Here is a 13,518-nt window from a genome sequence, read left to right on the forward strand (position 1 = left end):
AAAGTTTTTTCTGCATCTATTGATAATCATATGATTTCTATGATTTGTTACTGATTATGTTGATAGTTTTCTTAATATTGATTCAGCCCTGCATTTCTGGTATAAATACCACCTGGTCATAATGTATTTTCCTGGTGATCTCTTTGCTAATATTTAAAATGTTTACATCAATATTCATTAGGGAAATCAGTTATAATTTTCTTTCTCTGTTTTGGCTCTTCCTGGTTTATACCAGCACATATTAGTATTATAAAAAGAATTTTCCTTGCCTATTTTAACAAATAGCTTATATAGTTTTGGAATTAATTTTTCTGTGAATACTTGGTAGAATTCACTTGTAAATGCATCTGGCCCTGAAGACTTTTTTCTTATGGAGTCCTGTGATGGCTTGTCCAATTTCTTTTGTCTACAATGGGGTTGTTTAAATCTTTTATTTCCTCTTCTATTAATCTAATCTTTTATTTTAAAATAATTATCCTTTTCCAATTAGTCAGATTTATTGACATGTAGTTGGACAAAATAGCCTAATTATTGCTTTAATTTCTCCTTCATGGAGGAGATTTCACGCTTTTCATTTTTGATACTAGTAATTTGGGTTTTTTTCTATTAAATCAAGTTAACAATTTATTTTATTGTTCTCCTTGTTTTATAAAATCAGTTTAGTTTTATTTATTAGTCCAATAGTTTTCTTAATGTATAAGTACAGTCTTAATATATAAGAGAAGATGGCAACTTCTAAGTTCTTTGTCCTAAATATAGATGGCATCTAGCATTTCTTTTTAGAGACTATTCTAGAAATCTTTTCATGTCAAGATGAATTATCCTACATAACACTTTATTTGTACTCCTTAAGTTCTGGAAAACTCAGCCAAATGGATAACTAACATACAGAATTATAAAAAATTTAGAAGACACTAGAAACAACATCATGTCACAATCCACTCTGACTTAAGTTACACACTCAAAACAGAGTGTCTCCTCTGTCTTTATAGGCAGAATGATGCTGGCTATCATGCAATGCTTGAGACAGAAAAGGAATATGAAGGAATAATAGTTATTTGATAGTACACATATATCATAAAATAATTAATAGATATGCTGAAGGAATAAAGATTACAAAGTAATTAACTGAACTCTGTTGCCTTTTTTCCTACCCTTTATTTCAAAAGACAAAGCCACTGAAATTTTGTGATTACTTATTGGTTACTCTTTAAATACTATAAAATTATATCCATTTAATTCTTGTGGTTTCCCCTCCCCACAAATGGCAGGCCAAATATATAGTCTATGGGAAGATTTTTGTTTCATCAAAGTGCCTGCTAGTATTAAAAAAAAAAAGTTTGAAAAGTACTTCCAAAAACCATTTAATTTCTACTGTAAAGAGTTAAATACCTCAAGGTCTTAGGATGTTCTTTAAGATACTTCAACTTGACTGATATTATTTACTCAAAGAGTGGAGGTAATTTCCTGCTCTTACATGCCAAATTTCAGAGACCAGAGATATCCTCTTCCCAACACAAAAATCTAGTATTCTAAATCCACTAAAGTCATGTCATTTCTCAACAGGTTAAATGTAATTAAAGGAATGGAACATTCCATAATAGTAATTTAATAAATTCCTTGCTAAAACTTAAAACATCATATTTAGTACTTTATATTTCTAACATTTCTGTTGCCCAGAAGTGAATATATTCAGTGAGCTGAAAGAGTAAAGTCACACAGAGGTTTGGGGGCCTGAAGGAAGGGTTATATTTTAGGTAAATAAAAAAGAAGGAAGAACAACATTCTAACTAAGATGAACTTCTCGGATGGAAATGTGGAGGGTATATTTGAGGAGAGATGAGGGAACCAGTTTGGAGCAAGTATTTTTGCATGATGTAATAGCAAGACATGAGGACTGGTAGGAGAATAGAATTAGAAAAGCATTGAATACTCGGTTGAAGAGCATGGGGGATCCCATCCTACCTCCCACCTATTCTTATAATGGTTCTTTTTCCTCCCCCAAACATGTTTCCTAAAACATTTCATATAATCTTTTGCAAATTATTGTAACAATCTAACTACCATTTGCAATGACCACTCTCCTCTTCCACATACATATACTATCATTTGAGAATTAATGAGACTAAAATTTTAAAAAGCTCTTGCTTTGTTTCTCTGACTAAATGTGCTTAAATATTTACTTCTGATGACTTAGGTATCTTAAATATTCTGAATCTATAGTATAGACAAATTAACTTTTATTTAAAATTCACAGTTTGTGATAATTTGACCCATTATTAGAAGACTGGTACAGGACACGATAGCATATTCTTGACTATAACAATTCATGATGTGTTTCTATTAAGATGTGGGAGGATGATCCATGTTTGGAATGTAATATCAACTGAAAAAAAGAATCTTTAATCTTTTAAATAATTTTCTTTTATGTTATCACCATATAAATGTATTTATATAGGCTAAAATGTATTTTAAGCATAAACAAAATGGCAAGGGGCATGTTACTATTACTTACAAGAACAGTTTTTAAAGCATTTCAGTCAATTCATAAAAAAAGGATACAGTTAATGATTAATTATAAGTACTATTAACATTTAATGGTAAATGAGTCTTACCCTCTTTCTTAAAATAGTCCCAATTGAAAATCTATATAGAAAAAAAATTTTTTAAAGTTATACACACCCCTGTGGAAACCCAAATAAAACATTTCTTCTAAAACACCCTATAAATGTTAATTTCTACTAATTTACATCTCTCTTCCCTTTCTGTAGAAATTAAGGAATTATTCCAGTAATAACACAGGGGCTGTACTTGTGTGATAGCAATGTTACAGAGTAACATTTTTCTGGAATCTGTAATACTACATTTTGTCTGTCATGAGGAAGAGTAAACAGTAACAGCTGGATAGCCTTTGTGCTCCACTGGTACTTATAGAATCTCAGAATATTTAGAGCAAGTCTCTTGCATCTTGAGTAGACTCTTTATGAAGGATTTATGAGATGAAACAGATAGTCTTATAGGATGAAATGGTATAGATTAGTATCGACATTAATCCAGAAAGGAATTAGTTATATATAGAGGATCAAACTTACTATTTCTATAATATTACTGCTGCTGGGCTTTATGACTGTGGACTCTATCTTTTTCTTTTCTGTTCTGATTTTATAGCAAGGTAGCCATGTTTTTTCTCTTCTATTTAACATTTCTCTTAAAGACCAATTATGTCAAATTCTTCATGGTAACAGCAGATTTCTCTGAAAATGAGTATGTAACTGAACTCAAAATAAAACAACAATATATGTGAACATGTAAGACAATAAGTGACTAGGACTTAAATTTTACTGGCTTTATTGAATGAAAAATCTTCAGATTTAGTCTAACTTCCTCTGATGTTAAATCAGTTTCTGACTTGCCCAAAGTCACACTGATCTCCAGCATCAAGCAAAATGTTTTTTTTTTTTTTTCTTTTTCTTTTCTGTCATACCTAAATTCTAAACCATGGAGTCTTGAATCTCATGGAATTGCAAAAGCAGCTGAAGTATTTTTTTTTTTTTTTTGCTTTAAGTAATCATTCTTTTCTTCCTCTAACAACCTTTCGGTCCTGACCTGCATGTATTAGTTAGATTTAACTATATTAGATTTTAACAGTCTTTCCATTTATCTGGCAATGAGAACTTCAAATATAATATATCATGTGCATAATAATGATAAATAGTAACTGCATTTTAAAATTTAAAGTATTATTTAATGTAAAATATTTATATAATATTTACTTCCACAATTCTTACTAAAACTTAAATATAGCCAATGTTTATAGATGCAAAAAGACTTATGGAGAATGCCTCCCCCAATTTTCAACAACCTTATTGAATTTTCATGTGTTCTAGAATTCTTTTAGTTATATATAGGCAAAAAAGAATCATGAAGTTTAACTAGAAACATCTGTTATATCTATAAAAATGAAAATATTAATATAATAAAAGTTTCTTATTCCCTTCATGGCATTATTTAGGATGTCCCAAATCTTTATAGTAGTAGCAGGATGAAGTCTGTAAGGAACGACTAGGTTTTTTTTTTTTTTTTTTTTTTTGGTAGGTTGACAATTGCTGATATTACAGGTATGGGCTGAATACATTTATAACTATCATGGATACGATAAAGCCTATATAAAATTAATATGTAAGTCACTTAGAAAAACTTAAGATTTGTTATTTAAAATATTTTTTTCATGGTTCTTTCCCCTAGACTAGTTAAAGATTTTCTAATATTTGTCCCATGGTAGAGGTGGGAAAAGAAATAATAGAAGTTGAGGGAGACTAGAAACATAGTATATTTCATATGTCCTAGTTTAAATGAGTAGAAAATGTTTCAACACTATAGTCTACATGGGGGCTAGATATGAGATGGGAAAAGATGTCTCAACCTGTGAGAATCATGGTGGAAAACTCTTAGTGACAGATACTTCTACTAGTGCAGATAGACAACTGCTCTGTAACGTTTATTCTCATAGAACTGGCACACTGAGTTACAGAACAGTTATCTATCTGTAACTATAGAAATATTTCTGAGCTTGCCTAGGGTCACATAACTGAATACATGTCAGAACTTGCCTCGAATCCAGGTCTTTGTGACTTGAAAGCCAGCTCTTTGTCCTCTATGCAAAACCTGTCCCTTCATGTATACTGACTATATACGATGAGATTCACTAAATTAAGAGCTGATGCCACCAGCATTAAATATATTCATGTGTTCCTTTAAAAACATGATTTTACAAGAACTTATTTCTTTCCTGTAATAGTCACAATAAAAATAATCAAATTAATGGTCAAATGAAAAATTTTAATCAGTAATATCTTAATAGAAATTATATTGAAATCTAAAAATGACATAATTCAGCACAGTTTGCATTTTAGTCACCATATAAGTTTAATAAATGATTTCAATCATTGGTTTTTAAAACTATAACTGTGCAAATTAGTTTTCTTAGTACTAGTCAACATTAAATGCAGTTATTTCAAAAATTAATCTCTAAGTGCTCTATAGATAGTGTATTGGAAATACTGCCTATTATATAAGCACCTCTATTTAGAGAGTTACACCAATAGCCTTTATTATGGATGTCACTCCTTTCTATAGAATTACTTAAAAAACAACACGGGATCTAACTCTTGTTTGCTCTTTAAAGTTTTATTGTCTTGGCATTTTTTACAGGGAGAGAGCATTAGCATACTCAGGAGATCTGCTAAAAGTAAAAGGCCTCAAGCTACCCACTGCATGGCTGATAGGATAAAGCACAGGATATAAAAACTTTTGTCTGATTGCTCACTATACTTGTTTTAGAGTACTGCTACTCTCAAGAGCATATATTCATGTTCTTTCTACTTCAAGTTTTATTACTTCTTTTGTATTATTTAATACATCTAAAGACACTTCCAAAAGACAAATTTTTCCATTTTAAAAAAGTAATGGTTTGGAACCTGATAAAACACATTAATGTTCACAGCCCATCTTTTGCAAAGGTGATCGAGTAAAAGTGCTATAAAGCAATTAGATACATGATCTTAAAGACATAATGGGTCATAGAGAATGAAATGCAAGAAAGTCAACAAAAAAGAATGTCTCTTTAAAGGTCCAATGCTAGTGGACTCATTTAAAAACCACTTTTAGACCTTTTACTTTTTATACATATATTTATTGAATTGAGGAATTGGAAAGGATATAAGGATGAATGTGAAAGTATAAGGGTATGGTTATTAACTCTAAGAAGCTATAAACAAAGTACAAATTATTCTAAAAGGAACTTAACTCCACATGACCACTTTACCAATTAAATTCTAGTTTTAAAATATAAATTACCAAGTTGGGTGTTTTTGCTACACAGTAAACAAGAAATTGATATATTTGACATGACTGGCTAAGTCTGGACATTCTTAAAGCTTTAGACACATTTCTGAAATCCACAATACATCAATTTTTAATATTTTCACTCAGCTCCATTAAAAAGATGGTAGGGGAAAGATTTTAGAGTAATTAATGATATAGTTAGCTGCTAAATATTAATAGGAATCGTAGTCTTGCATAAAATATAACATATAAACCTTGCCAATACAGACGCACCAGTAATTAAACTTGAATATGTAATTATACTGATTTATAAGACAGGCAAAAAGTTACACTTTACTAGCTTCTATGTAAACTGTGGCTAACAGTTAAACTTTGCATTTTACGGTTTATAAAAATGGATACTATCTCAACTACAGTTCATAAATGGTTTAGAGACTTGTAAATGTAGTAAAAATTGCGACATATTCCAACATGAATGCTCTTATTGCACTACACAAAACCAAACTGTAATAATGACCCATAAGATCTAGACACATCTAGACAAAAGCCTTTTACAGAGGTCAATAGAAGAATTCAGAGGTTTAGAATTCAGGAAGGCTGTATACATTAATTATAAGGCATATGAGAATCTAATAGTTAATTTCAACACATTTATCATACTAAGCATGGTGTAATTACAACTTTACTTACTTAACACTCCTCTGAACAGTAAGAAATTAGTCTGGGTTCTTCCCCAGAGAACTCTGTTAACCAAACTTACATGTGAGGCTGGGGAGAGCAACCGGGAGTGCTATTTCCATTACTGTCAATGTGATCCAATGAACCATTGAGGTCTTCATGGACTGCCTGCAGTAAACCACTGGATGCGTTATTTATCAGTCCTGGGTTACTAAGCAAAGGTAAACTACTCTCTGCTAGGGCAGCCTATGGGGGTAAAAAAAAAAGAGATATAATGTGTATGAAACTTTTTGAAGTTGCTTTTGAAATCATATATACACATATACATAGGTACATCTTTTTAAAAATGGCTCAAATAACAATGCATATATTTTGAAAACAATCGATACATATTTTGGAAACATTTGATGTCTCACTAAGCAGGCGCTAAGTATATTAGTATATTAAAAAATATAAATAATATGTTATACTATAAACTTGATTAATAACACTTTACCCTTCAACAGAATGACAAGTTGTGCCCTTTCACTTGGTGAAATACTCTAAAGTAGCATAAACAGTTGCTCTACTTTTCAAAAAAATGACCAGAACTTAACTCAAAATAAAGAAGTCCTGACATTTGCCTCTTCTGCATAAAAATTATATATTATAATTAAACTTTAAAGTTTTTGCCACAAGCACCATGTTCCCCAACACCATGATGTGAAATCATTTATGACGGCTTGGATAAATATTAATGCAGATCCACATGCATTTGCAAAAGCTTCTATCAATCTAACATTTGCAGAAAAAACGAGTATTCCAGATTTTGCCACAGGGTGTCCTTCTTGCTTCTTCACATCAAAAGTAGCATGAATTAGAACTAGTGTTCCTTGCACTACTAGGTGATACAACTTACTTGGATGACAAACCCAACTAATGAGAACAACCATATTTCTTATAAAAAACCAAAAATAACTAGTTATTCTCCAAGCTATAGATATGTTTTTAAAAAAAAGTACAACTAAAGATCCTTTCAATAGTAACCATTTAGAAAAAAAGATATCTTTTAAAAACAGAAAACATTACCTGCAAACTTGCATTAAGAGCTGCTCCATAGCCTAAACTGGTAGGTATGTTTTTCACTAATGTTGGACTTCTGAAAAGAAATTATTCCTTTTTAGTAAAACTTGAAAATAGGCATCTCTGATTTTCCCCTAAGCTATCACACAAGATTTTTATACTTGAAGGTCAGAATCCTCAGGTGAAAATACAAAATGAGTTTTGAAGTCTTACTCTACTAATCAGGAATAGATTGGTCTATATCAGAGAAACAGTTTGAACTTACACAGTTCAAATTCATTTATAATTATCTACTTCCACCTTTGATAAAGCAACATGGCACAAGAATTTAAGTAACAGGTTAGATGACACTGAATTGACAAAGGTAAGGCTATTAAATTTGAAGATTCTCTGTAACTATTTTCAAACATGTAGGGAGGGGGGGTGGTTCATTTCCAAGAACAATAACAGATCTGCATTTATATAAAAATTTAAAAAATAAATGCATAACACAATTACCAATTTGATGCAATCAGGGAATAATTAATGGTTAATTTCTAGATCACCAAGAATTAACATAATAAATTACCATAGTTAATTAAATGACAACATAATGAATTAACTATTTCCAGAATACTAAAATTAGCATACTTTTAAATACAGATGCCTTACATCATAAGGAAAACATAACTATCCCTACTTAATAGTCAATAAAGATTGTGAGGACAAATTAACTAATACATGGAGTTAATTTCTTAAGTGAAAAATGTTTCATTAAATTTTTTCTATTCTTAACTAGTATGATAGGTGGTATCTGTGTTCCAGAAAAAAGATGATCTGAAAGGCCATCAATCAGTCATATTCTCCTTCTGTCTTATCCTTATCACTCTTACTAACTTTGTGTAGACCAATAATAAAATGAAGGAGAAGCAGGATTCAAACAATAAATTTTATCTTGGAAACACCATATGGCTTAGAAGACTAAATAAATTCTGTAATCTCAATCATAGCATATTATATTAATGTAATAATATGGAAGGGAAATGATAAAATATTTTTATTTTCATGAAGTATTCTTGCGCATACTTAAGGAAAGAAGTGATTTTAAGATGGAGAATGCATATGTATAGCATGGCAGCTCCTTTTTATCACTTTTAGAATGCATAACTCTAGCTTCCCAGTTAATATAGATATAAAACCAGGATGGCACAAAATGCTGGTGAATTGGGAGCACATAAATCAGAATTCATTCACTGTAGAACTGAAAGGGATTTGTTTAAATTTGGTTTTTAAATTTCGATATAAGAAAAATTGTAGCAATAATGAAGAAAAATAATTGAAGGGATGGAAATGACCAGTTTAGTGTTATGAATGTTTTGTAATTAAAGGGGGGGGGAGATAATGTTAATAAAATGTCCTTTATGCCTAGAAATGGAATAAAAGCAGTTTTATTGTTGAGGATACATCAGAAGAGCTATTAGCTTTTTCCTCTATATAAGAGTCACTTTGTCTGGCATGTGTAATGAAAATTCAGCCCATTCTAGGGTTACAGGATTACTCAATAACTCATTGGAACAAAACTATTACAACATACCCTGTTATCTTTTGTGACCTTCTCTTCTGGTACTCTACTTCATCCACTGTCCATACTGCTCCTTTCACGTTTTCTACTCGAACAAAACACTTGTGTAGGCTAAGATTATGACGTACTGCATTCTAAAGCAGACAAAAGGGGTTAGGATGGAGGTGGGAGAAGGTGGTGAGATTTAAGAAGGAAGTCCATGCATATTATTAGTTTGTTGATTTTCTTTTAAATCATAGTGAAAAAATTTAATTTATTTAAGTGTTCAATTCAAAATATGGTATAATATTGTAAAGCTCAAACTTACAAATTACTGGAATCTGCAGTTTGAACTTTGTGATAACAGAACCTTCCAAGCTATTTTAATAATAGCTGTGTCAAAACCTTCCTTTCAATGAACTGGTCTAAATTGCAATATCTGTACAAATTACAGTATCTTTGAAAATGCCAGAACAATTAGGTCAGCTCTGTTGTGTCCCTGATCAAGCACTCAGGGATGGTAGAAATGTCCAAAGGAACCAGTCCTGCTTGAGGTATTAAAATGCTAAAAAGGGCTACAGTGACAACTGTTAATTTTGCACAAAGCTTTATGCAAATAAGCTCAAAGGCATTCTTTTCATCCCTATAATAATGAAATGACAGAGTTTGTTTATTCTGTATTATTAGATGACATATGCAAGTTACAGTGTAATGTTCTGCCTGTACAATAAAGCACACTTGGATTTTTAGAAAAAATTCCCAATAAAGTTTTTGTAAATGTTAAACTCAATTGAAAGTCTTTGGTAGAACCCATGAGTACATTTTCTTCCCATAATGATTATGCAAACAGATGTTGTTGGCAGCTTTGTATTAGAGTAATTACTCAAAATTAACATTTTTAAATCAAATTAAGTCATTCTTAAAATTTAAACTATAATAAATATACAGTAGAAAACATAATTTACTTTGAGTATTTCCCATAAATCAAATTATAAATCTAAGCAAATATTTCTTCCTGTCAAGGTACACTGGCATATAGCTATCAAGTAGTCAGTAATGACCTAATTCTTATTTTGTGAATATAAAACAAAGTAATTTTGATGAAGATTTCTTCCTATTTGCACAAAGACAAGCTTCTGGCTTGCTTTAAGAGAAGAATTCTTTAAAAAAAAAAAAAAAGCATAAGCAGATCTAGCATCTGACCTGAAATCCAAGGATTTGATTGATCTTAATGCCCATGGCTCTGAATATGATAATTTTAATATTAATGAGCAAATGAGCAGTTTTATTATGCATGCGATATAGTTAGAACTAATAAGCTGTTCAGAATGAGTTTTGCTGGATCCCCGAGCTGTGGAGATGAGACCAAGCTAAGATATTAAATCACCTTTCATTTCTTTTAAAATTTCTTTCCGTAAATCAAATGACAGAGCATTCAATACATTCTCTAATGAGTAACAAAAGAAAATGTAAATCTTAAACATAAATATTACTTACTGAAAGGGTCTAAAACATATTTTCTACAGATTATCTCTGACATTTCTATCATATAAAATACATATCAAGTAACTGTGCATAAATAAAACAGTTACATTCATTTACAGTACCACATACTGTAGCAACTAATAACAGCTAAACATTTTGTAAATTAAAAGCATTCTGCGCCTCACACCCATATATCTGTAATCGCTTGCCAGATTAATTTGCATTTTAAATCCAAATTAATTCACTTTAGCATATCTCACAGTCTAAAATTCTTAGTATGCTGATGAGTGCTTTGCTGCCTCTATTCTTCTCAGCTACAAACATTTTCCCCTTTTGTACCAAATGGCTTGTGGCTAATTGATGTTTCTGACTGCTTTTTGAAATGAAAATAAAACAGTTCACTTAGTCTGTGCTGAGTGCCCTTATCTTTCCAGACGTTGCTCTTTTCCAAAAATAGATGCACAGAACTAACATTTTTTTAGCTCCTTGTAGGATCCAGACAATGAAGTTGTTTGGACAGGGATATAGATGAACCCTTTTGTCTAAGTAAATAAACTGCATTTATGTTCTGACAGGATAATATTCACTTTACTTTCTTTTAGTTCCAGCTGAGTAGCCATGGCCCTCACTCCTGTGGCAGCTTCAGTCTGTATGATGAGGTATGATGTGTACAAAAAGGCACAGACCAAGACAAAACCTACAGCCTCCATTTGTTGCACAAGCCAAACAGACATTTTTCAAACTAATTAGCCAATAATATGCAAGAGAAAAAGTAATATAGTGCGACTAACAAAGGTGTTGATGATTGAGTGCTCACACTGTAATTAGTGTGTCAGGCCCTCATTTCTCTGCCAAGCCTCAGCTATTAATTGCACCAAATTAGAAAACTATATCAGAGGCAAAATTATTCTTTCACTTGTCATTTTGAGAGAGGGAATTCATTCCATTCAAGAGGCAGGTTAAAAAGAGGGGAAGCAGATACTAATCTGCTTATGTCATGTAAATAAATGTTCCTTGTGCTATCTGGAAGGAACTGTGCTAGGCATCTTAGACCTGCTAGAAAAGAAGTTACCTTCCAAGTTGCTGCATTACGCCTGAAGTAAGCAAATGTCCGTGTAAACCAGCTGTAAATTTCATTAAGTGTTAACTGCCTGTCAGATGATTCCATGATAGCCTGAAATGAGACAAGATACATAGTGACATAAAATAATGGTTTACTAACTAGACTAGATGACACTTTCTCAACCAAGCCTTACTTTTAGCATTAATGAATTTTAATTTAATCAGGACAAGTTAATTTTCTTTCTACTTACCTGCCTTATGAGAGTTGCATAAGTAAATGGAGGTCTGACATCTGCATTTTTATAAAACTCATAGTTGGGGGCAATTTCTACAAAAAATAAAAACTGGGTGTTAATTCTGCTGGCAATTCATATGATTTATAATTGAATTTTAATATATTTTCCCCCCACATGTTGGTGAAGTGAACCCATGGAAAAGCATTGACTAGCGAAAGCACACAGCATGACAGCAGAATTGAATTATATGGAAAAGGCCATTTCTGACGTGAAGTGCAAATGAAGCGTCCCCTAGTTGTTCACAGTACTTCAAGAGTGGTGTGACCAGCCAGTCTATAGATTTTTTAAAAAGCTAGGTTTTCCTAAAAATGGTCACTTTCAACAGAAGCCTGATTGGACTTCTACCTTGTGGTCATTTTTGAAGGGTTTTCTTATGGAACCTTTTAAAATATATGCCTCATAATTCCTTGACACTCAAGGCAGGTCACCATAAAACAAAAATCAAGGAAAAAAAAAACAAGCAAACAAATCAACCTCACAAACCTGAGTATCATAAATAATTTAATTTTTGTTAAAAAAAAAGGGGGGGGAGTGATGGAGGGGGGACTGGACTAAGTGGCTGCAATTGACTGTGATTATCCAAAGGCCAGGAGGGAGGAAAAACAGGGTGGAGAGAAAGTTTAAGTTTTATCTCATGGAAAATTTGAATATCTGATAGTGCATACAATGCAGAACACACAAATGAAAAGATATGATGAAATTTTGGTTTTGGTAGATGGAGTGGTACCTTTAAAACAGGGGCTGCCCCACTGAAAGCAATGATGCTTCACAAGAGTCTCATTAGATGGGTCCTCTGGCATAGCCACACTAATGATACTTTGGTCTTATCTGACATTTCTTCTCCAAAGAGATAGAAGGATTTCATTTAATTAAAGTGAATAGGGCAGTGTTATCCTACCAACATGCACCTCGGATAAAAGTAATGTTTTTTAATGGGGAATGCCCACTTTTCTTGAAAGCATTTTAGAACAATTCATCAGAATATGTTCAGGAATCTTCTTTATCCACACTTTTTGCAGGGATAAAACAATTATTTCTTCTCAATGATGGAGTGAGTTCCATGTAAGCTAATTTCTGGTTGATGTAAAATTGTTTGTGCAGTCGTTTTCTTCTCCCAAAATAAAAGAGCTCTACAGAGCACACAGATCCTACCTGATGACATGGGAATGTTGTATTTGTCTGAATGTCGCCTTCGTATGGCTCCCACATTGGGCACACTGGCTGGGGTGATTACTGAGGGTCCCTGGGTAATCGGGGTGACTGGGGCCGTTGGTGTGGTAGGGGTTTGAGGTAAGCTCTGTGGGGATGTCTCCAACATGTTCTTCGACATGGTGACACTAGACACCAGATTTAGCTGCAGAGGCCCAAGAGGAGGGCAGGAAAAAGGGAGAGATAAGAGAAAAAGACTTAAAAAGGTTTGACAAATGAGAGTGGATTCACTTCTACAGCTGTGTTGCCACTAATAAGCTGCAAAAGGAAGCAGCCAATCTCAACTAATTACAGGATGAAATTGTATCATAAGAACTCTAATTAGAGGATGCTGTTAGAGGT

The 13,518-nt window shown here is 32.3% G+C and overlaps 1 protein-coding gene across 4 annotated transcripts in view; it reads right to left on the reverse strand.

Moving 5' to 3' along the window:
- The window catches only part of FOXP2 (forkhead box P2), a 711,055-nt gene that overhangs the window by 30,352 nt on the left and 667,185 nt on the right, over positions 1-13,518 (reverse strand). For all 4 annotated transcript variants that reach the window (XM_052001611.1, XM_052001612.1, XM_052001613.1 and 1 more), the window contains 6 exons: positions 13,120-13,321; positions 11,923-11,999; positions 11,682-11,783; positions 9,158-9,279; positions 7,591-7,660; positions 6,605-6,768 (listed from right to left, as the gene is read on the reverse strand). In XM_052001611.1, coding sequence (XP_051857571.1) covers positions 6,605-6,768; positions 7,591-7,660; positions 9,158-9,279; positions 11,682-11,783; positions 11,923-11,999; positions 13,120-13,321 — 737 coding nt within the window. The remainder of the gene's footprint in view (positions 1-6,604; positions 6,769-7,590; positions 7,661-9,157; positions 9,280-11,681; positions 11,784-11,922; positions 12,000-13,119; positions 13,322-13,518) is intronic.

Source organism: Antechinus flavipes, chromosome 5 (genome assembly GCF_016432865.1).
Source record: "Antechinus flavipes isolate AdamAnt ecotype Samford, QLD, Australia chromosome 5, AdamAnt_v2, whole genome shotgun sequence".
NCBI classification, from domain to species: domain Eukaryota; kingdom Metazoa; phylum Chordata; class Mammalia; order Dasyuromorphia; family Dasyuridae; genus Antechinus; species Antechinus flavipes.